The 23,712-nt window shown below is 40.6% G+C and overlaps 1 protein-coding gene across 4 annotated transcripts in view; it reads right to left on the bottom strand.

Moving 5' to 3' along the window:
• Positions 1–337: 337 nt before the first annotated feature.
• Positions 338–23,712, bottom strand: part of glra4a (glycine receptor, alpha 4a) — a 78,407-nt gene continuing 55,032 nt past the window's right edge. For 2 of the 4 annotated variants that reach the window (XM_049586640.1, XM_049586643.1), the window contains exons 5-10: positions 21,569–21,651; positions 15,183–15,320; positions 14,031–14,245; positions 12,369–12,449; positions 10,325–10,474; positions 338–1,171 (exon numbers count right to left, since the gene is read on the bottom strand). In XM_049586640.1, coding sequence (XP_049442597.1) covers positions 872–1,171; positions 10,325–10,474; positions 12,369–12,449; positions 14,031–14,245; positions 15,183–15,320; positions 21,569–21,651 — 967 coding nt within the window. In that variant the 3' untranslated portion in view covers positions 338–871. Of the gene's footprint in view, positions 1,172–7,414; positions 7,526–10,324; positions 10,475–12,368; positions 12,450–14,030; positions 14,246–15,182; positions 15,321–21,568; positions 21,652–23,712 lie in introns of all 4 variants that reach the window. The other 2 variants (XM_049586644.1, XM_049586642.1) reach the window with 2 other exon arrangements.

Consider the following 23,712-nt stretch of genomic DNA (forward strand, 5'->3'; position numbering starts at 1 on the left):
CATTGCCTCCTTGGATTTGGAGCTGATGGGGTCCATTTAAGGACTAAAATAGAAAAGCAACTGTGTGTGATGCTTTTATGTTGTGACTGAATTTCTTATGCACTTAAAAAATGCATTTCCTGCTTTTTTTTTTTTTTTAAGTAATCAATCGAATCTTGAGCTTAAAGAGGAACAAATCATTTGTTTTCCTGGCAGAATAACAATTTATTTAAATTTAGACAAAAGGAAATACATATTTGTGCTTTGTGCAGTTTAATGAACAGCGTTTATACACTTTATACACTGTTTTTATATATATATATATATATATATAATCTTAATTGAATTATCACCACTTACTGAATAATAATAAATATCAAAGACCCATTCCTCCCCTGCACCCATTGGTACCCATTAGATACTCTAAAGGTGTAAAAAAAACCCTTTTTTTTAATCTTTTGGATTTTCAAAAACATTCATTCAAAGATGCGCAGTGTCAAAATTCAAGTCAGTTTGTCTCATCCAGCCAGGATCAACATCGCCTTCTCTGAGCTCTCATCATCTCAAGCAAAGGTCACGAACCCTCCAATAACCAGCAGTGTTTTGTCTCTGTTGTAATCCGCACGAATCAAACCAAGACAGACACGAGAGGGCATTCACAAACAACACCAGCCTGAATCCACACAGCTTAACCTCGTCTTTCAGCTTAATCGCTCTTCGGTCTGAGATCCTGAAGACGCACCTGAGCACAAAGTTTTTATAGCAATGGTTTTTAAGAAGCAGAGACGCCTCTTGACACATTTCCTCGTTGTAATGTAGATCTGACAGGCAGTTTTGGTTCTGAGAGAAAAAAACCTAAAACGTAGCAACTGGAGTCGGCAGAGGGCGTTTTTTACAAATTTGCATGGATGTCCTCGTGTCGCAGCACTTTGTAGGTGATCCAGTAGAAGATGTTGAATATGAGGAAGCTCAAGGGAAAGACGGCTCGGGATATGGTGTCAATGCGCTTGGCCCGGTCCACAAAGCGCTTGTGAAGCACCTCTCCGTCGAACATGGTGACCGGAGGAGGGGGAGGCGGCGGGGTGAACACAGTGGCCCCTTCCACAGTGGTACCATCCTTGTTCTGCAGGCAGTGACCCAGTCCGTAACCCCGGAAGTAAAATCCGCGGCTCTCCCTCACCAGTTCCTCCTCCTGTGGAGTCAAGCATAGGGAAAACAGATTGGCCTCTCGCTGTCAACAAGAATTAGCTCACAGCGTTTTACATTTCCTCTCAGTGGCTGATTCTCAAATGCGTTTGGGATGCAGCAGCACAAAAGGGCAGCAGAGTGCAACAGAGTGAAAACATCCGCAGAAAAATAAATAGAATTTTTGACTTCAGGGATGAAACTTTTCAAATGCAGTAGATTTGTCAGTGATTGTGCGTAAAACAGGTACTAGCCCCAGTTTGTGCCTCTCATGTGTTACCATACAGTCCATTCAAGTCACAGCGGTAAGCATTTGTTTCTCTGATAAAGAAGAAGAGAGGCGAAGTCTCTTCCCTGCTGTTGGACCATCACGGGACCTTATTTTGGGACGTTAGTCAATGGGAAGAGACAAATACAGTTTTGATCCTGTTTGAATTGTGCTGTTTTTACATGTTTATCAGTTTAAAAGATAATTTGCAGGTCAAGAACTTCGCAGTGAAAATACCTAATGAGAACGACCACACACGTTGGATAGGTGACATCATAACCGTCCTCTTTCTGAGCAATTACTATGTGTTTTGTAACGGGATATACTCGCGTGATCACTGGATACAACACATCAGCGTTACATTTGTGTGTGGAACATAAGTGAGCTAACTAGCTAGCTGGGGTAGGTGATATTGTTCGAGACGAGACGTACAACAAACTGCAATGTTCTTGACTTGAAAAATTATCTCTGAAATTGACAAACATGTAATTCATGGCACAGTTCAGACAGGATCTCTTGTTTGTCTCTTGTTGTTGTCTACTATATTTTTTTTTCTCGAAATAAAGACACCAGAAGGGAGAGACTTTACCTCTGGTGGTGTCTGAAAAATTCATATCATCATCCAGCAACACAAAGGTGTTTTCAAAATCATTATACTCCTCTAACCATCTGGATGAAAAAATATATTTCATCTGCTGCACAACAAAAACACATTTTAAATCCGTTTCTCAAGTTGTGACTGTATTTTTAATGAAATGACATTTTCCTTGCTGTTTTGGTCAGGCTGTTCTCTTTCACTGCTCAAACCTATACCTACAATAAGTAATGCATTATCATTTGTATAAAACACACATGATCGTGAGCCAGGAGACTGTGATCACGTGACCTATGCGCTGCAGTCTGTCTTGCATCATATGACTTGAGCAAAGAAAGAAGTCAGACATATTATTAAGAGTGACAAAGTCCACATAGGGAGGACGTTAGGATTGAGGGATGGATCAAACAAACATAGGGCTTTGACCCTGGAGACCAGGGTTTGTGTCCTGTGTGAAACCAAAAGTCAATTCTAAGTAATTTTAAAAACCTGTATGTAACTCTGGAGAAAGGTAGCTGATTGTTGAGTCTGATTCCAGATGCTTTGGGTTGTTGGTTTGGTCGGACTCCCAACCCAAAGTGTTGGTAAGTGACAACCTGAGAATGAGACCCACCAATTAACTATGTTTCTCCAGAGTTACATACAGCACTTTAAGTTATGTACTAATGTTAGGTCAAGTTACGTCATCATGTTAAGTACCATAATTCTTTTCCTAAACCTAACCTAACAGGTAGGGACATTATTCTTATTTTTCCATACACTTATTTGTATGAAAATATTAATTAAACAAAGTAAAATCATGACAATACGTAATTTATAACTAAGGCTAAAGGAGTACATCATTAGCTGTATCTGTTCAGCCAACTAGATACTGTAATATATATATATATATATATATATATGTAATACTGTAATATATATATATATATATATATGTATATGTATATATATATCATGATGACACCTCAAATGGATGTTTCCACCATTTATCATCTGATAAACTGCCTTGTTAATGACCTACTAACATTTATTTAAAACAGAAATGGGTGGGACCTAACTGGAGGTGAAATTAATATGGGTTGATTAGCAATTGCCACATTTATTATTTATTAGAGAACAGAACAATCTCAGGGTTGTGCCTCAGAACATTTTTGGTCTAAAAACACAGCTACTCAAATGAGGATTTTCCTTCATCAAAGGTATGGATATTGACACATTTTAGGACTTATTTATGCTCTTACGTATGAAAATACATGCGTTTCAAACATTGCAAACGTCATTGTCCTCACGCTGCCATGTGTCCTTTATGTTGCCATGGAGACAGCCAATAGATGGCACTAGAGGGCAGAGTCAAAAGTTTCACATGAAAATGAACAAGGTGATGTTGGAGATCGTAATATTGCACCTTCAAACGGAGGCAGTGTTGAAGATGGTGGTGGTCTGCGCAGCCATTATATACATCCCGACATGTGGATGGAGAAGTCTTTACACTATTATTACTATATATTATTATCATATTACAGATTTGTTCTGTTCCACCATTATTTAAAGCTCTTTGTCATCTCCTTTGGTCGTATTTCGCTTGAACTACACTAAATTGCCTCCACAATCTCCGTTTGGTCCCTATCCATAAGCTTTCAGGAAACGTCCACAAATATGTGATGAAATGAATACGTGTTGTATTAATTAACCAAAGACAAAATGTGATTGTTGCCCTGTTTGTTTGGATTAGGAATTAGCATCGCAACTTGGGAAACGGGTTAAAAATCTTTCATTGTTGTGCAGCACGATGTTAGAGTTTTTGAGAATTTTGAGAATACCTTCAGAGTACCATGGGGTGTAACGACCTTCTGGGATTTTCAAACATGCAATGGTAATACATGAGAAGCACTAGCCTAAGATAAACTGTCTTCAATTAAGCTTTTTGAAGTTTCTCTGGCACAAAGAGGAGAATCGGAGGGCATCGTCATTAGGAGGAAGAGAGAAAATTATAATTCAGAGAGTTAATCAAAAAATTAACCTCCATCTCTCCTTTCCAGCTCTCTCAAAGTAGCAGAATGATAGACCTTTCAAAATGCCTATTAATAAAAAGTCATGATCTCCACCTCACCAAAAAAACTTGCACTTGGCATTCTGCTTTGATGAATGGTGGCGCTTTTTTTTTCCCCTTACAGTGAATGAGACACTGTTCCCGCCCTCTGAAGAGAATATTAATAGACATGCAGCTTAACTCTGACAGCCCTCTGACACTTTGAGAGATTCACTTTAGCAGGGGAAAGTGAAGATGTGGGATCTAAATTGGATGATTAGTAGTCGGTGTGAAGTGCCCTGAAAGCTCTGATCCCTGCGTCCCCTCCCCTCTCTCTGTTTCTCTCTCACTGACCCTGGCAGGTCTCTGGTACTCTGCCGAACTTCCCATCTCGGTGCCGGACAGACTTGGCAGTGAGACACTCTCAGCTCCTGTCAAAGGTCCAATGCTACTTAGTATTTCACACCTGTCTCCACCTGTCTGTACCTGCACAGTATATTCATTTAATCCTCTAAAACCTCCCCAAACCTCTGCCAGCTGCCCTTTAGCTCGCACTTTCACTGTTTACCTAAAGACTTCATTTACAGTAAACTTCCTCTTCCTTACAATAGCCTGGTTGTGAGTAATTTGATGCTTACTAACTATCTGTTGTCCCGATGACAAATTGCACCATACAACCGGGGGGTAGGAAGTTGTAGCTCTTCTAGCATGGCTTAATTATCCCTCCTACTCCTTCCTAAATGATACAGTACATCATGTGCTAAACTCTAATGGTGCGTTTCTCTAAAGATAATAGGTGCTTATCGTCTGTACTCTCAGCTGCAGCTACACACTTTGTGATTTGTTGGCATAAGATCAGTTGAGACTGATTATTCTCCACAGAGCACAGTGTGATGAGGTTACTATGGAAGGGGCTGTTTGCAAGGAGTGATCTGTGACAGTTTGGATATAAATAATGCTAACAATAAAGTGATTCCAAAACTATGCTTATTCGCTTTCTTGCTAAGAGTTTGAACGTTAAATTGTCATGTCTGTTAAGTAAATATATAATAGCTTAGCTTCTGGCTAAAGATGGGGAACAGCTAGCCTGGCTCTGTCCAAAGGTAACACATTTCATTTTTACACTTGAAAGCTGTTAACTGGTGCTTTTAGAGGTGCTGGTAGGCACATGTTGTTACCTTGTGACAGGAGTGTGGCCATCTTTTCAAACCCCGAACCCGGGGCCCTTTAGCATACCACACATTTGTGTATGTGCACATGCATGTCAAGCACACAACGTGGGAGTTGTCATTAGGATGCAAGAATTTTATTTCAGGGCTTGACACATCTACCAACTGCAGCTTTTAACACCATTGACAGACAGGGCCTCAGCAGATGAAACTGTAATACTAACACATAAGACCAGGGATCGGTTGCACAAAACACCTTAAGTTTTCTCCTTGAGAATGACACTTAAGGCTTAATTTCTCCTTAGCTGAGGGACTTACACAGTTGCACAGAACACCAAGATTTCATGTGTTAAGGAAAATGTTAACTCATTTACTGTATTGAAAGAGATTTTACAGTGGTAAAAGTTGCCATGGAGATTGTTTGTTTGCTTAGATTTACACTTGTACACTTGTGATGCCTGTTATTGTCTCAAAAAGTTGGCTTATAGTTAGAGAGTGATAAGAAGACAAGAAAACCATATTGGTCAGAGGAGGAAAAGATTACACTTTTGAAGGAACTACAAAGTAAATTTGATCCCGAAATACCAGAAAACAAAGAAAGATTGTGGGAAGAAACTGCAAAGAAAATAAATTCACTCAAATCTATAAAATCAAATCAAAAGCGCATCCATTGGATTCTCCTGGTCACAGAACACTCTTCTCAGGGTATGTTCGTTTTTTTATTTATCACCATGAACTTGGTCATGTTGCAGTTAAGAGAGTCAAAGGCACCTTAAGTTTTTTTTTTTTGCAACCTTGCTTTGGTTGCTAAGATCTTTTTTTTTTTTTTTAAAGATATTTTTTGGGGCATTTTTGCCTTTCAATTGATAGGAAAGATAGCATGAAGGGGGGAGAGAGAGAGAGAGAGAGAGAGAGGGAATGACATGCAGCAAAGGGCCACAGGCTGGAGTCGAACCCGGCCCGCTGCAGCAACAGCCTTGTACATGGGGTGCCTGCTCTATCCACTAAGCCACCAACGCCCCGTTGCTAAGATCTTTTGTGCAACAGTCTAGGGATTCCTTAAGTATAAGACTAAGATAAGGAAAAAAAACATAAATACTTAAGTAAACATTTTAAGGGAAACCTTAAGGAGAAGACTTACGGGTGGTTTGTGCAGCCCATTTTAAGTCCTTAGCTAGGACTTTGAGGAAAATCTTAACTTAGGGTGTTTTGTGTCACTGGCCCAAGCTGCTTGTAGTCGCCATGTATGTTTGGCCGTCATAATATTATCTTTTACATCAGCATTTTCACTGTGAATGACCACTATGACCAGTACCCTCTTACAGTGCGTGCAGTAGGCAATACTCTCATTGCTGGTACATCTGGTCATTGTACCTCACAGCGCAAGGCTAGCTGTTTCCTCCAGTTTACAGTCTTTATGCTAAGCTAAGCTAATTGGCTACTCGCTGCTGACTGAAGCTTTATATACTGGTGCCAATCTTGTCCTTTAAGTCCTGTCAAGAAACGTGAGCCAACCTGTTTCCCAAAATGTTGAACTCATGTTTTTAGACAACTGACATTCATCATTCATGTGCAATATCAATACAAACTAAACTGAGCTACATCAATAATTCCTATGTGCATTCATGTGAATTCTACCGTTCAGTCAGTCTACTTATATTTTGCTTTTTCAATTTGTACTGATTTATTTTATCTTGCTTTTTTGTTTTTGCTGATGCTTCTTGTTTTTGCACTCTCCCCTTTGCTGCTGTAATGCTGTGGGACTAATAAAGGATTATCTTTTGTCTTATCTTAATTAGATGATTAAGAAAATAAAGACAAAACTATTGTTCTGCCTTTAATACATGCCCCCATTCCTGGAAAGAAAAATGAGATTAAAAGTTCTACAAGGAGAGAACAAGAGGAGGAAGTGCATGTTGAATTTATATTAGCCTGAAAAACAAGTTACACATTGGGAAAGAATAAAAGGCAAGAATTCCAAGGTAGTAACGTTGGTATGAAGGGGCAGAAGGTCGGACGGGTCTTTAATGACAGTACGAGATCAGCACAGAGTGGATTTGGTTGTGGGAGAGATGCCAGGATATATTCAGGTTTGAAGTGACAGTTGCACGACACAATCTATTTGGAAGACTGTACTGGACAAATATTGGGATTGAAGGTCAGGGTTGAAATAGGGTTCAGTTTTTTACCCTGGCACAGGCGCTGCAGGGCTGATTCAGGTTCCTGTAGGCTGAGTTGTTACCAGGGAGGTAATTCGCTTTCCGCAACGACTCAACACTCCCAGGCGGACTGGCAAACACCTCCATTGGAAAAGGAAGGTAGACAAATTGAAGTAAGAGTTATGGCTCCTTCTTTCATCTTTAGTTGTAAAACAAAAGTTTCGTCGTCTCTTGTAAGAGAGAAATTCGTTAGTGTTGAATTTATAATTTGTTTTAGACACGGCCCTTTGCATTTTGCCTGGAACATAAACTCCCCCTGCTTTATTTAAATGGAAAACCTACCTGTGCTGTGCCAAAAATAAAGTGATTAAAGATGCAAACTTCAAATTCGAACAACAAACTCAAGCAGACACTCTCAGCTTTTAATTAAAGAGGCACTCTGAGTGTGATAATACAGGACATTATCTGCGGCTGTTCGTTTAGGGAACTGGCTTTGAAGACGAATAAAGAATCCTCAAGGAGCCGGTTGAAGTTATTTTTGTAAGGACTATAAATGGGAGCTCTGTTTTTTATTTTTGTCATTCTGAAGGCTGTGTGGATATACTTGCTATAGCTGTTTGGCTTAGAGAACACCAGAGATGTCAAACACAAAGCTGGCAGAGTGCATTGATTAAAGCTAGTCAGTCTGGGATTTGTACACTCCATCAGATTCCCAACCTCTCTCTAGTACACATCGAGTCGTGCATCAATACCTCTCAGATGGATAGTTTGCGACCTCACGCTCCTCAGTGGGAGTAATTGTGCAACTGATGTGGACAGGGGAAGTCTTTTCCTCTACAAAGCATCATTTTCTCTCTCCTGTATCGATGCAGGAGGGCAGGCTGTCCGGGAAATCTGCTGGACTCTTCTGCCTTTTACAGGGAACTTTGCCATGAGTCTGAGAGGCTGCCCAGCCTGTGAGCTGTTTTAATGGGATTTTCAAGTTATTTTGTCTCGAGACAAACCTTTCTGTGTCACACAAAGTCTCTCACCTCTCTGTGAACGCTTTTATTTGTCAGCTTACAAGGTTTTTTTGCCTTGATAATCATCATTCAACACATGGAACCAATTTAGTCGATGTATGTTCGGATGATAAATGAAGCCAAGATAACCAGAGAATTTTTTTTAAAGTGATATGAAAATGTTACAAGATCCAACCTAGTGAGCTTGCTGTTACTCACTAGGATGGACTTCTTTTCAAGGCCTGGTTTTCAAGGACTTTAATGCCTGATAATGTAAGAATGAGTCCTAACACCCAGAAATGAGTTAGTATTTGTTCACTTCTGGTTCTATCATCATGAGGACATTGGATATTTTTAATGAGTTTTTGGTTCGGTGCCTGAAATAAGGTCTGTGGTTTACACAAGCTCGAGGGATTTTCATATTTTGTTGTATGCCAAAACATAAATCAGAAAACACCAAACCCAATTGCCAAAAAATGTTGGCGTTGTACATTTCTGCAAACCACGGATATGTAACATTTGTGCATTATTGTGATTATGTACTTGCCCTGCTGGAAAAACAGTGAAGAGTTGCTGAAAAACATCCACATTAAGTGACTAAAAAGCTGCTGGAAACACAGTAATGACAAACTAAAAGACAACCAGTTTTGTTGTTTGTTGGTCTCGAACATTGGTCTGCAGGTCAGCAGGCATCTTGCCTAGGTGGCGCGTCATCAACCGTCCCCTCCACCTCTAGATGACAAAGTCAGCTCCTATACTACCTCCCTTTGACACGATATGTATGAAACGTGCAAATGTAATGTTTTGGTTTGCAGAAACGCACAGAGCAAACATTTTCTTCTGGCAACTGGATGGAATGGAAAAATCCCATTGGCTTTTTGTCAATGGAACCAGGGCGACGCTAGCTTTCGAGTTAGCCCATAAAAAAAAACAAAAAACAAAACATTATCCCAGTACCAGTCTTTTAGAGTATGGTACAGAAGAACACTTTAAAGATAAATAAGTAAGCAAAGAGACCTATCTAAAGAAACTAGTTGTTGATCAGTGCTCATCAACTGGATTGCTTCAAGTTGAGCAGTCATTTTTGTATGCATGTACTTCTGGGGACATTTTGGTCCCCAGATTTTGCTGCGGAGTGAGCGCTCTTGACTTTGACGATACTCTTTGGTACAGTCAGCCACAGAGGGGAAGAAACTTTGCACCGAAAGGCTCCAAAATAACATTATCTTCTCTCTTACAGCAACTTAATATGACAGTCTCTGGCTTTTGTTTGACATCTGGTGTTGGAAAAAAATGTTGTTGCACATTTCAGAGCCATCGTTGGTGCAGTTAGCTTGTTTACTATAATGTGAATGCTGCTGTCACACTGAACACCCATTGGAGCATGTTCAAACTTTTACAGTGAAAAACCCTGAATTGTCAAATATGCATTTTGAGCAGCCAAATCTGATTCGACTGACATAATTCTGAGTCAGGTACAGTAAATTGAATGTTAAACAAAAGCAGGAAAAAAAATGCAGTTGAAGCATCTCATACTGAACCACAACGTGTCATGTGAATGCAGGGTTAGGGTATCCCGGTGTCACGGGGTCTGTAGGATAGGCTGTTGCTCTGTGTCAAATGTAGTGACGGAGAGAAAGGATCACAAAGGCTCTTCACAGGTCAGTGCTCGCCATGGAAACAAGCTGAACTGAAATGAGCTGATCTGCCTCATGTAATATGACAGCCAGCTGTAGCGTGTTGATGTTGTCAGTTCCTGAATATACAGCGCCCCACAATAACAAGAGGCATAAGTCAGTGTTATAGAGGCTGACAAGAACTGGAGTGTGTGTGTGTGTGTTTCTTGTGTTTACTTACAAAATCTGCCACAATGTGTGTTTAGGCATGTGTGTAAGCAAGCTTTAGCCTGTGCGTGTGTGTGTGTGTGATTTACACTTACTATTCTTTGCTGCCGCTGCTTTTTCCTCAGCCTGATGAACTCCTTGTGTTGCCTTGAGACAAAGTTGACTGCTGCGTACTCCAGCAGGGCAGCAAACACAAACAGAAGGCACACCGCCATCCAAATGTCAATGGCCTTCACATAGGACACCTGGGAAACAAACAAGGTCACAAAGTCGTCAGCAGTCAGTCAATGAGGCTAACCGATAATCCACGGGTTGTTCACAATCTACCCGTTTCTCAGCGCCGGCATGTCATGACATACATCTTGGGGATGGTCTAGAGTTGTAGTGAGTCAGAGGGATGTGGGCAGTGACACATAGCCAGGAGACAGGTCATAGCTCAAGACTTGAGGGAAGCCCCCGCTCGGTAGTTCACGAGAGAAGATATGTCACAGCAAATCAGCAACGCCCACTGAGCACGCATTGTGTGGAAACTTCACTCAATTGAGCAGCAGTTTGCTGACTGTTACAGATACAGGCGTAAATGTTGGGGGCAGCAAAACAGCAAAGTGACGCATCAGTAGGGTACAAACTCTGGAGACATCTCAGTCATGATTTAATCAACTTCCTCTGCATTACAATCTCATACTCCAGCTGTAATACATTGTTTTTTGCTGTGTTAACATGCCACTGAACACCTATTGACTAGGTTCTCTAATACTCCTAATAATATTTTTGTTTGATTCCTTCCTTCCAGGGTCGTCCCTTAAAGGGACAGTTCGCCCCAAATCAGAAATACATGTTTTTTCCTTTTGCCTGCTGCACTGTTTATCTGTCTGGATTGTATGAGTGTGAGTTGCAGAGTAATGTAGATATTGGCTGTAAGATGTCTGCGCTCTTTTAAATATTATGGGACCAGATGGCACTTGGCTTGTGGTGCTCAAAGCGCCAGAAATACATTTGAAAAACTCAACAGCAATGTCTCTTTACAGAAATCATGACCTGGTAAGTCCAAAGAGTTTGTTGTAAGCAGTTTCATGTAGGAACTATTTTCTTTGTACCAAACCTTGCACCTTCACGCACGTCGTTATCACACAAGCCGGACTTCCCTGACTTCCTGGGACCGTTGGGCCCTGGCACTTTCGTGCTCAGGCCCTAAAGCCCAGTTCAGACCAAGGATTGGCGCCGAGACGAGTTGAAACAGACAACTTGCGATGCGCTGTTGTGCAACGTTCTAAAAACCTGCTGGTTCACACCAATGCAACTAGATGAGGCGGTGTATTATCTCTATGCAACAGCTCTCTGTACTGCTGTTCTCATTTACATCTTTTCAGACTTATTTTGTGGGTGAATGTAATTTGTAGCTTCTTAAAATATGACGAGGACAGCGATAGTGAGATACTGATTACAGCTGAGTTTGTAGTAGTGATGAAACAGTGAAAAACACTAGCAAAGCAAGCATCAGATGGACTTTATTCATAATAAATACGCCACATTAATATGAATAACCAGTGCCAATTAATCAGTCAATGAGTGTCTGTGTGGGTGGGGTATAAGCACATACAGCAAGCAGCAGCAGCGACCCACAGACCCACAGGAAACAAAGGGCTCGGTGGGACAGAGCACCTGCCACAGCAATTTTGATTTTGATTTGACCAGCGGACTTCACTAAAACCCGATTGGCTGTACAAACAGGTGACGTGCTTTACATTCTAAAAGCAGCCACCAGCGATTTGACCAGTTGAGTTGCAGGTGACATCATCAGCCAGCTTGAGTCGAGCTCAGACTGGCCACTTAAGACCGCTGCAACTTTTCTCTGCAACCCTCTAAAATGGTTTAGTCTCGTTGCGAATCATTGGTCTGAACTGAGCTTAATGAAACAAAGAAAGACGGAACAACTTGCACATTACAGCTAAAACCTGCGTCTCTTTGTTTTAAGGGGTCGCAAGCCATAGAGTTCAGGAACCATTGGTTAAATCTAGGTGGGGAAATTCACATTACCACCACTTTGGTGTCCTTGAGTAAAGCACCTAACCCCCAACTGCTCCACCTGAGCTGCTCAGTGGCTGGCAGATAAATGTACAGTTGTACTGGTCAACTTACAGGTGCGGGTGTGCGTAGCTGTAAGGATGTGAACAGGGTGTTCCTGATGTAGAATTCCTGGCTGTTAACGTTTTTATCCCCCTTTAAATAAAGTTAAAGAAGAAAAACTTCCTCAGGTCAAAGTGCACACAAAGCAGTCAAACTCTACAACCATCAGTGAGAGTTAACTGGTGATGTAGCACCGGGCTGAAGTTGGTATGGTTACAATCTAATATACCTTGTGCACTGAGTTAGAGCATTGGTTAAACTGTTGGCTGGTCATCCAACGTCAAAGTATTCTAAAACACATTTTTAGCCAATCAGCAAAAAAAATGTTTACCATCATGTTGGTGTAACACAATCTGTCTCTCCTCTGCTCTCTGACCTTCTCCCCAGAGATCTGTGCGCCCTGCCCTGCATGTCTTTCACATGCCAGTGTCCTCACCCCACCTGGCCCTTGTTTGTCTGCTCCCTCGTTAGTCTCTGGCCTTGTCCTAAATCAGGAACTGCCTCATGCATAGTCAGCATTTCATAACTTAATATGCTCTAGTAGGTCATCCTTTTCCTACAGCTCGCTCCAAATGCATCTTTCATTTAACTTTAGTAGACACAACCCGTATACATTTTGCAGTCCTCTGTAATCCACTGCGCATCTGTCACTTGTTTCATGGAGCATGTGGATCAGCCTTGTCAGCCTGTCAGGAAATATCAGGTACAAAAGGTAATGTTATTTGTAAATCATGAATCACTTTTGGGGGGATATGTCAGAACAAAATGTCAGAAGAGTTTCAGGCCATAATGTGTTCATTAGATTTTTTTAATTCTTCATTTAGTCACTGACCTTTTTGTTGAGCTGATAGCATTATGTCAAGTCTACTTCCTCTCACACATATTCGTTAATTGGAGGAAGACGAGCATACGATTACAGTTTCGTTTAACCCTTTAAAACCTGAGCAAATTGTCTTCATTTCTTTCATGGGAAGAAGGCAATGAGCAACAAAAGAAATGACCCCAAAGATTTGCAAGAAATTAGTAAAAAGAGAAAATCCAAAACATTAAAATTAGTAAAATAAATAAATAAATAAAAAGGAAAGAAAATAAAGTTACAAATACATAAATAAACAAGGGAATGGTGGATTAATAATTATTAATTATTAATTCTGTACCATGATTTTAAATAAGTAATAATAATAATAATCAATATAGTTTTTCCCTATTTTTTTTCTTTTTTCACTAATTTTTAAAAATAATTTTCTGAAAAAGATTTTTTTTTTTTTTTTTGGGCAATGTGTGGGACCTTTCTTACCAAGTTGCTCATTACCTTTTTCCCCATGTTTTTGTAAGAAATCGCATCAATATGAGTTCAAAAGTTTAAATACTTGCAAAAGGCATCTGAAAGCAGCACAAATGAAGTGATGTCGCTATAGGTTTCAAAGGGTTAATAGTTTCTGTAACCAGTATTTCAAGCTCTATAGCAGATAACTTGCTTTTTCTTTGTGCTTCATTGATTTTCAGAAATACTGTTTCTTCCATAGCCAACATCCATTTCAAAACTATGACCCCACTAAATAGAATCATCTTAAAGTTCTTGTTTGCTCAGTAAATACACCTCCTGCAACAATGAATCTGCCTTCCACTATGCACAAACCATCATACATCTTGGTCAAAAGTCTGCAGACCCACCTTGGGCAGTGAGGCCCTTGAACCAGAGCTCTGCGTGGTCATCGTCAGCACAGTGGTGATGCCCAGACCCACTCTGGCTGGTGCAGCGTCCATGTTTATCCAGAAAGACACCCACGAGAGGATGACGATGAGGAGGGAAGGGATGTACATCTGGATCAAGTAGTAGCCCATTTGACGTTCCAGGTGGAACTTCACCTCGATGCAGGTGAATTTACCTGCAGACACATGACATACATTGAACTGTCGTGCGTAAGGACAATAACCAGACAAATCTGTGAGCTCATGTCTTATTTGCTCTTGCAGATGTGTCTGGTCCCCCTCCTGTAAAAACAGATTTTCTAATACTGGGCGTGTATCAGACAATGACTGACAACATGCAGAGTCTTTGCGCTCACGCCAGGGACAAGACAACGAGGAGGCATTTTGGAAAATGACCAAGAAAGCTGCAGCCAATGTGGAACTTTCTGTTGAAGTACCTTTTTCAAAGTCTGATGGCAAAAATGGCAACACTTGTTCAGATATATTGATGCTACACCATCACAGCTGAGCACTCTGTCACGTTTCCTCACTCTGATTGGTTGTAGGTCTGTCTAATCACGTACAGAGGCATTTTGATCTATGGCTGTTGATAATGGCCCTTGGAAATTGAAAATGAACTGAGAGGTTCCAGACGAATTCACATTTGCAAATTGGTCTGGTGATGCCAGACTGTAAGGACAACATTGTTTTTTTAATTACTGCTGGGATGGCATAACAGGAGACAATAAAGATGTTGTCCACTGTCTGTCCTCTGTCTAACTGCACTACCTCATTGGACTATCTTTGTAATGATCTAATTTATTATATTTATAGTATTACTCTGCTTTTTATATACATATGTCTCTTTTAGCTTAATGGCATGTCCCATCTGGCGTATATTCTGCTGTGGAGAACAATATTTGACTTCCATATATACCAATACAGGACGTCATAGGTTAAATCCCAACAACAACCAACAGTAAGCAGTGCTCAAGTTGCCGAGTCTCCATTGCACACCTATCTTCCTTCAACATGCCTCCGGAGAGGAAATAAACCGAAGCACTCAATTATAGTTTGGATTTTCAGCGTGGGGTCCCTGGTTTCTCAACATCACAAATGGAATTCATTATGTACCTGTGTTGTAATACTTAGTGCAGTAGCCCAAATCCTTCTCCTCTTTAAGCACAAACTGTGGGAGGGTGAGATCATCAGCCACCTGAACGGGGTTGTCAGACAGCCACTCAAAGATCAAGTCGTTCATGGTGTAACCAACTGTGAAAAGAGAGCAGAGGAGATAAAGAGAGGATATTTAAATGAGAAAGACGCAGTTAGAAGTGTGTTATCTTTTCACTCTATAAATTCTCCTGTTGTTCTTTTACGTATCTCTCGTATAATTTAAGACAAATTCTGGCATATACATCTCATTATTTCACCGTGGTGTGCATTTTTCTAAATTACATCAACTTGCCAAAGAGGGGGATATCATGCTCTATAGTTTATTATTTTGTCTAGACAGCCTCTAATATACAATATCTCAGACAAATCTTCATAAAACTGCTGTTAGTGCTCAGATGCTAATACAATTTTGGGGAGATGCATTTTACTTGCAATTTCACTCCATCATTTTCAGCATTAAACTGACTTTCAGTACAAGTGCTACAAGTAGGCATGAAAACAAGGCTGTATACTGGTTACTGACTATAAAGTAGAAAAGCATCAGTCACAGGATACAACGCTGACGTTTCTTGTTGCTATGTGTATCTCAAAAACAATGCGTTTTAGTGCATGTTTCAAAATACTGCATAAAATCAAGCACAACACTACATTCGCTGATTAATATTCTTATTTTTATGACTCTCACTGTGGTCCTCATCCACTTCTTCCTCCTCCTTAACCCAATTTCTTCCCTACACCACACTCTTACTGGGATCTTGTTACCATAGAATAACATCTGTGCCTGAGAAACATCAGAAACACTGCCTAATGAGACCCAGAGAGAGAGAGAGAGAGAGAGAGAGAGAGAGAGAGAGAGAGAGAGAGAGAGAGAGAGAATGGAACTTGGAAGATTGTGGTGATATAATGCCGTTTTTGCCCATCTGTCCAGCTACCAGCTACCCTCTGCCATCATGTTTGTCACAGTAAAGGTCACCCAGCACAGCTCCAGTCATGTTGCTGTTGCTTGAAGGTTACAGAATAAAGCGGGACATGAGGAGCATATCTGCCTGTGACAGTGGTAGATGCTGTATGTGCTGACACACACTGAGCTGGTTAGTGTATGCAGTAACAGTAATGCACAAAGTGTAACATAATGGTATATGTATTAATTTCTGTGAGTAAATATGCAGTTTTTAAACCACCCTGGAAAAATCAATAATCATATTTGCTTCCACACACAGCTGCTCTATTTGAACGTCGCACTCTTTCTCACAGCTACCTGATGAAAGTGTATTAAAAATGCATGCCACATGCAACAACAATGCAGCACCTCTTGCACATCTGAATAATACCGATGTCCACAGGGACGCTTTGGGGCCTGAGTAACAAAGACATCAATTATTCAAAATGTTATACCCCACTCTGCCCACACACCGGGAAAAACAACACAACAAAGACAAACTCATCTTGTTCATGAGGAGAATTCAACTGTCATTCACACATCCTGCTGTAACAGGCAAGAGGAATACCAATGCTTTACTTAGACACCGAAATGGTCTTCTCTTCAACCAGCTACAGCTAAGAGGCAACAAAACATAACTGACATAGTGTTTGAGGTGCAACATGAGGCAGAATGTGAGGAATATCTCAGCAAGGTAGAGTAATGAGTGTCGTCACATGCTGTCTTTTTTTTTCATATTGAAGGCAGGCTCCATTATTTTTAGAGGTTTTTTTTTTCGTGGGGTAATTTTGGTTAGAAGTACATATGTTCTAGCAGTGGTGCCCTCAGAAATGTTTGATATGGGTCAGATAGGGCCATGGACAATCTTGTGGTGGCACAACAAAACCAAAAGCCATATTTGAATTTCAGAAAATGTATTATGATGTTGTATGTAGGCTAATTGAAAACTATATCAATATGGGGGGTTAAAGAGTTGCATACTGATGCACTTTGGTTTCTTATTTTAACATTAATGTTAATAAATATCTGATGTGCACAGACTGACACACCAAGCTGATGGTTAGCTGTCGGTCAAAGATGGGCTGTTGGTGAGCATCTGCCGCCCGCAACGGTGCTGTGTGTCCCGCACCATTGGCCCTCATCGGCACCGATGAGGCTTTTTTTCTATCAATTCAACATGTTGAATTGATGTTGGCAAAAGATGAGCTTGTCGGTGAATGAAATCACTCTGATTGGCAATTCAGCTCAGTGCACGAGAAGAGAAACAAGAGTTGGCTGAGACACAGAAGTGTGAAGCAACACAGCCACTACTTCTCTGAAGTGAGTTTGGAGTCTCTGGATCTTAATACCAGTACAGTTAACATTTTGACTTGCACAACAATCCTGCTTTGTGTTAAGTAATTTGTATCACACACACAGGTTGTGCTTTTCCTTAAAGAGACGAATATACAGCTCTAAAAAGTGCATTGATTGTAAAGAACAAAACTTTTACTGGGAACAAGCCCTCTCAAGTTTAGGGGAAACTCTTAGGTACTCATAGAACCCATTTGCATTCATATATCTTGAGGTGAGAGTTCAAAAGACCCCTTTGAAAATGGTCATGCCAGTTGTCTCCTCACTAAAATGTAGTCTAAGTTTGGGGTAGTTGCCAATCAAGCTACACCGATATGATTGGTACCAATGGGTGCCACTGGTTGTCTACTTTCACAAGATACCAATACCTTTGTGCTACCCTTAAAAATGAGCACGCCACAGCATCTTAAAGACATAAATGTGGGCCTCCAATTATTTTCACTGGGGGCACAATTGTATTGTACTAACCCCCTCTTGGGGGCACCGCTGTTTCCTGAGGCCTTTATCAGCAACTCCCATGTGCTGTGAGGTAAAATTACTGTTCTTGTTGATGGAGCCTGGTGGTTTTGAAGAAAGCACAGATGACGACTTCAGTTCCCTTTTGGAAGGGGCTGTCTGACAGCAAGCAAAGGGGTAAAATAATCTTAATATAGCATACACTTAATCTGATGTTGTCTTTTTTTTAGATTCCCCTTTTTTTATGGAGGCTAAAATATTTTTTGCTGCTGCTCCAGTCTATAGCTGCCAGATTTCTTTAACAGAAACAGTAATTTTACTTTGCAGAAAACAAGGAGTTGCCGGTCAACCACTGCCATTGATTGGTTAGCGTTATTGAACGACTTTGGGAACCGAACTAATGCGGTGGCGAGGTGGTTAATCAGGTTTAATATCACTACTGTATGTTCCACCTTAAGCTAACACTTTTCTCGCTCTGTGCTTACACAGTCGGCAAACAGTGCTTGTGTGTGTGTGTGGGAGGGGGTGATCAGCGCTGTAACCTGTGTCACCACTTTTTGACAATGGTTAAGTTAGTTTCCACTTGAAAACCATTGAAAATGACGGAAATGGACGTCCCCTTTAAAACGCTGTTCACCCAGTAAAAGTCACTACCCTAACGCAGCCGCGGCTGTGCTCCAGATTTTCAGTCTTGCTTTTCACATTTGGTGCAAGTTACAAAGTGGATTTAGAGTTACTGGACGCTAATGGCTCAAGGCAAAGTGAATTGGTATAAGCTGCATATATGGGGCTTTGATGTGTCAGAATAAGGCAGAATTGTATTGTTGGTTCTATTTATATATCCATATAAGCCCGTGGCATGAAAGGCCAGAAAAGAAGATTGGCCTTGGCTCTCTCTCAAACCCCAAAGATAACTCTCCTCTGTCTTTTTTTTCTCCACCATACGGCCTCTCTCTCACTTTCTCATGTCTCCACAGCTCCAGTAGTGGCAGTAAAAGCTATAATATCCTCTTAACATCGAGCTCTAGCCAAGGTGATCACACCCTTGGGTGGTGTACTAGCACTTGTCAACACAAGGCCAAGTATCCTCACCAGGCCTTTAATCAGGAATGATTACGTCTCCTCTAATGGCGGTGTGATGTGATACACTTAGCCAAACACACACACACACACACACACACGCAATGCTGATTTAAACACACATCTGTTTGCCTGAGTCCTCTCTCTCTTACACTCCTAAAGGGTAAAATGTCTTTATTTTTGTTTTTATGCTGGCTGACGTAAATCCTGCACAAAATTTATTGGATTTTTTTTATCTGTTTGTCCCTGTGTTAATTTGCAGAGATAAATCATGCTGCCTGCTGCACAAAGAGGGAGTAACTAGCTCTATACAAACCAATACCTCTTGTTCTTGTTGAATCAGATAAGGACACAGAGATACCAGCTTTCAGCTTGACTTATTTATTTGTGAGAGATGCTTCTGAAAAGGTGCCGTGACTTTGTGGTGCGAGTGCTCCTTCCTTTCCCTCACTTAAATTCTTTTGTCCCGTTGACAGGAAATTAGGTCACCTCTAGGCACAGGGGGTGGGTCACATATAATAAAAGGGACACAAAATTAAAGTTTTATTATTTATATCCTGGAAATTGGTTTCATGAGGGTGGATGGTATCTCTGCTAAAGGCAAGGGAGGACTGGAAGTGGAGAATATTATTATTCACCTACGTTTTATCAGTCTAATAACATTTTTAAAAGGTTTCAAATGCCTTTTTGTACATCTCTTGAAAATTCAAGCTTTCGTAAATGTGACCGAGTAAAAAAATGTAAGAACTGGCCGGTTGTTAAGCCCCATCACCCCTACTGCTTGTACACCTGTCAAGCTTTCCATGTAGATTACAGTGAAAATGGAGGCAGAATTTACTTCTCATAATTCTTTGTAATTTTGAAATATTAAATGTTTCACCTTTGATGCTCGAAGAGAAAACCTATTAATGTGATGAATAACAAATGTGTTTGGCAAAAGATACCAACCAAGTCCGGAGCCCCACTAGTCCAAAGAACTGTCCAATTGGACTGAAAGTTTAGTCCAACAGCGTGATATCCCAAAACCAAATGTGCATTGCTGTGAAGGGCCATTTCTCCGAGGGCACTCTCCCAGACAGAAGCACGTGGCTAATAATTATGCAGAATGAACTCATTGGACCTTCATGGAGGCTCTTCTCTGCCTCTGATTGGATTACCTTGATATTCCTTCTCTAATTCTTACCAATAACACTCCTCATGCCTAAACCTAACCAACCCAACCTATAAAGGCAATACGCACTGGCCAATCAGTGGCAGAGTACTCTCTCCTATCAGAGAGTCTGGGGATGCTTTTTAATTGTGTTTTTAATAGGAGTGAAATGTTTTGCTCGCTGCTTTGGTGTTGCTAAATGCCTCGCATTTTCCGTTCTATGCACCTTTTGTCTTTGCAGGAGCTCCTTGAACGCCTCAAGCTGAAAAAACTTCAACTCTGAGTAGAACAAAAAAATGTCATTGGCTTTTTTCCCATTGAATTGAGAGGCAGGCTTTCTGTGGTGGCGATGAAAATAAGTGGTGGCATACATGGTTTGTGTGAAACTTACGTCAGCTCACTTTCATGGTCGCCCAAGGGAAGTTACAAGACATAGCTGAATAAATTGTAGCCTCAACTCCTTCCTAACGTTTTAACAACCGTAATTAGGCCAGACAACTGACATCAGATTGTCAAATGACTCATCCAAAAATGAGCCTTGAACTGACCATCATGCAGGGGAAGCTCCTGGACCAGCTGGTGTGACTTTTCCTCTTTCTGAGGGTCACATGTAATCTCAGTTTCCCTGTGTCAAATCCCCAAGTGTCTGCTGCCTGTCCATTTTTTTTTTTTCAGATTTCTTAACAGAAAAATAGCCAACCATTTAAAAGAAACTGCTGCAAAAAGTGCTATGTCTAACCAGTGCAGGCTTCAACAAAAAAAAAAAAAGGCGCACCTTGCTCATTTAGCAACCTGCAAAATGAACACTGTCTGATCGGGGCCTAGGGTGGGTGCCATAGTAAAAAGGTGCGATAACGTCATTCTTCACAATAACTAGCCATGTACTACCGTTTGAGAGAGTGTGATGTATATTTTCGGAGGAATGGCCCTTGGGAACAATGCACATTTTTTGGACTATTGAAGCTTCGGTAAAGTGGATGAGTTTGTCATAAACGGGAATTATTTTAAATGTAGCCTGTCACCTCACAAAATGGTCAAGTCATAAAATAATATAGTATGAAGCACTGGCATTGGAAATAATGCTAGGCTTCTGTAGGTAACAAGCTAGTTAGCCCGCCATGCTAATGTTTGCAGTGTCCAATCCATTCTTTACACTTTTGCTCAGGTTTTTTTTAGTGCATTTAGAAAACAAAAAACATTCTCCAGTTGTTAATATATCCCCAATAATTACACAAATGTATAACAGCCTATAGCCAGATTAAGCACTTACAAGCCAGGCAAAAGGTAGAAATCAGGAAGAGGAGGGAGATCAAAGAGGTAGGCTAAATGAGACAAGAGGAAGAGGAAGAAAAGAAGAAGACTCACAGCTTTCAAGCTGCATTGTACAGGTCTGAATGTCCATTGGGAAATTCTTCAAGTCCATAGGGCAGGACAGGGTAAGAGTCAGCCTGAGACAGAGAAACAGATTGGAAGAGAGAAGAGGAGCAATAGGGGATGTCAGAAGGCACAAAAGGGCTCAAGGAAAAGACACCACAAGGAGAAATGATGGGTTAACAGATTACAAGAACAGTGAAGTAAATCGGTGCCATGCTGCTTTGTTTAGCAAAGTATGCACCACAAGTCAGGAGTGTTCAATGCAATAAAACCAGAGGAATTGAAAAAACAAACTGATTTTCTTTTTTAAAAAGAGTAGATTGGGAAACATTGAGTTACTCTACTATTTGATTACTCATCGCACTACAGTAATGGCAAAGTAATTGGTGTGGGCATCCCTACTTTTATTTGTTGTGGTGTTGATGCATTAAGCCTTCAAAAAATCCTCAGAGAAGAGAGAGCGAGGGAGAGAGCTATTTGGGAGTCTGTCTGGAGGAAAACTGTGTAATTACCTGCTGTAATGCATCGCCCAGAGGCGAGACAAGAGCCGCCAGCAGTATACACACAGGCACCCATTTGCTACTGTGTTGTGATGACACAATATCTTTCTCAGCATTAGAACAACTACAGATACCCCAGTGATTGATTCTGCTAACACTGGATTAATTGTGTCGTGTATTTAGTGCACACAAAGATGTTTGATCCGTAACTTATGAACATAGTAAGTAAATCTAGAGGATTCAGTGGTATGAGGAGATGATTATTTGTATATGCGACAGAGACTACGTTTATGTATGCCTCCCTCCTCCTAAAGCAAACAGAAATATAATGAAATCCTTTTAAAATGCATAAAGCTTGAAAAAATGTTACAAATTTAACTTAATTTTTTAAGAGACGGCGTCCGTAAAAGGGTGAAATTAGTGCTTTCATTAGCAAAACGACCAATTTGAGACAAAAACAAGTTACTTTCACTTGCACAAAATATTCCTGTTTTTGCCCTTATTCCAAAGATGCCAATAATCCTACTAAGCTTCTTACACGGCTAATCAAAATAAATATTCCACTGTTATTCCTGTTTACATGCAGCCGTGCCTACTGCAATAAACATGCCCTAACATGTCGTTATTGCGTCAAAATATGGAAAAGTGGAACAGCTGTAACTTCTTGTTCCATCTTGCTCAGTTTTCTACCAGTGGCGGACTTGTCCAATGGTGCGAACACAGCCTCCATCTTTGATTAACCACCTTCTTGAAAAGGTCGGTAATCCAATATTTGTGCATATCCAAAAACCTGTTAATATCCAAGTCTTTCATAATGTTTAAAGGTAGATGTGTTTCTCCTGCTAACCAGAAATGTGGGCTTTTCTTTTGGGTCTGCATCTCTAAAACGCAGAGTTGACAGTAAACAGACAAGAGGCCGTGTGTCGCAAACTGCAATAAAAACCCCAATTCAGACACAGATTCAAAACGCACTGTATACGTGTCCAATGAATGATCCTTAAACCCAAATAACACCGGCATATCCCATGTCTTAAAGGGGAACACCACCTGAATTAAGAACTCCAATATGTCATTTCCGTGGCCAAGAAGAGTGTAATCACTGTTTGTGAACATGAGCTACTCTCTCTCAAAGCCAAAGACCAGACAAGGAAGTCTCAAACTTGTGATGTCATCAGGTATAAAGCCTGGATTTGCTCCCTAGATAATGAATGGGAGCTTGATTTTGTGGACCCACAAAATGTTTGTATTCAATGAGCTTTATTCTGTCGTACTGTACATAGTCCTGAAACAGAAAATGTACCCATGTATTCAGAACATTCCCCTGGGTGCTCTCAGTGTCATCTATAACATCTTTCCCAGTTCATTGTCTATGGAGCAGATCTAGGCTTTATGCTTGATTGAGTTTTAGCAATCTAGCTTTTGGATTTAGGAGAACTGTTATTATTTTATAGTTTTGGACTGCCTCAGACCAAAGAAATAACAGGTATGAATTTTGAAAATGGACAACGTTTCCCCTTTAATTTGGAAAAGGCTTCATTTTAGGCTAGTGACAAACTGTCAAAAAGGGCTTTAGTTTTTGAGATACCCCTACCGGAGGTAGAACAAAACCTAACAATGTTTTTCCTCATCTCTAAG

This window comes from Epinephelus fuscoguttatus, linkage group LG9 (assembly GCF_011397635.1).
Source record: "Epinephelus fuscoguttatus linkage group LG9, E.fuscoguttatus.final_Chr_v1".
Classification (NCBI taxonomy): Eukaryota; Metazoa; Chordata; class Actinopteri; order Perciformes; family Serranidae; genus Epinephelus; species Epinephelus fuscoguttatus.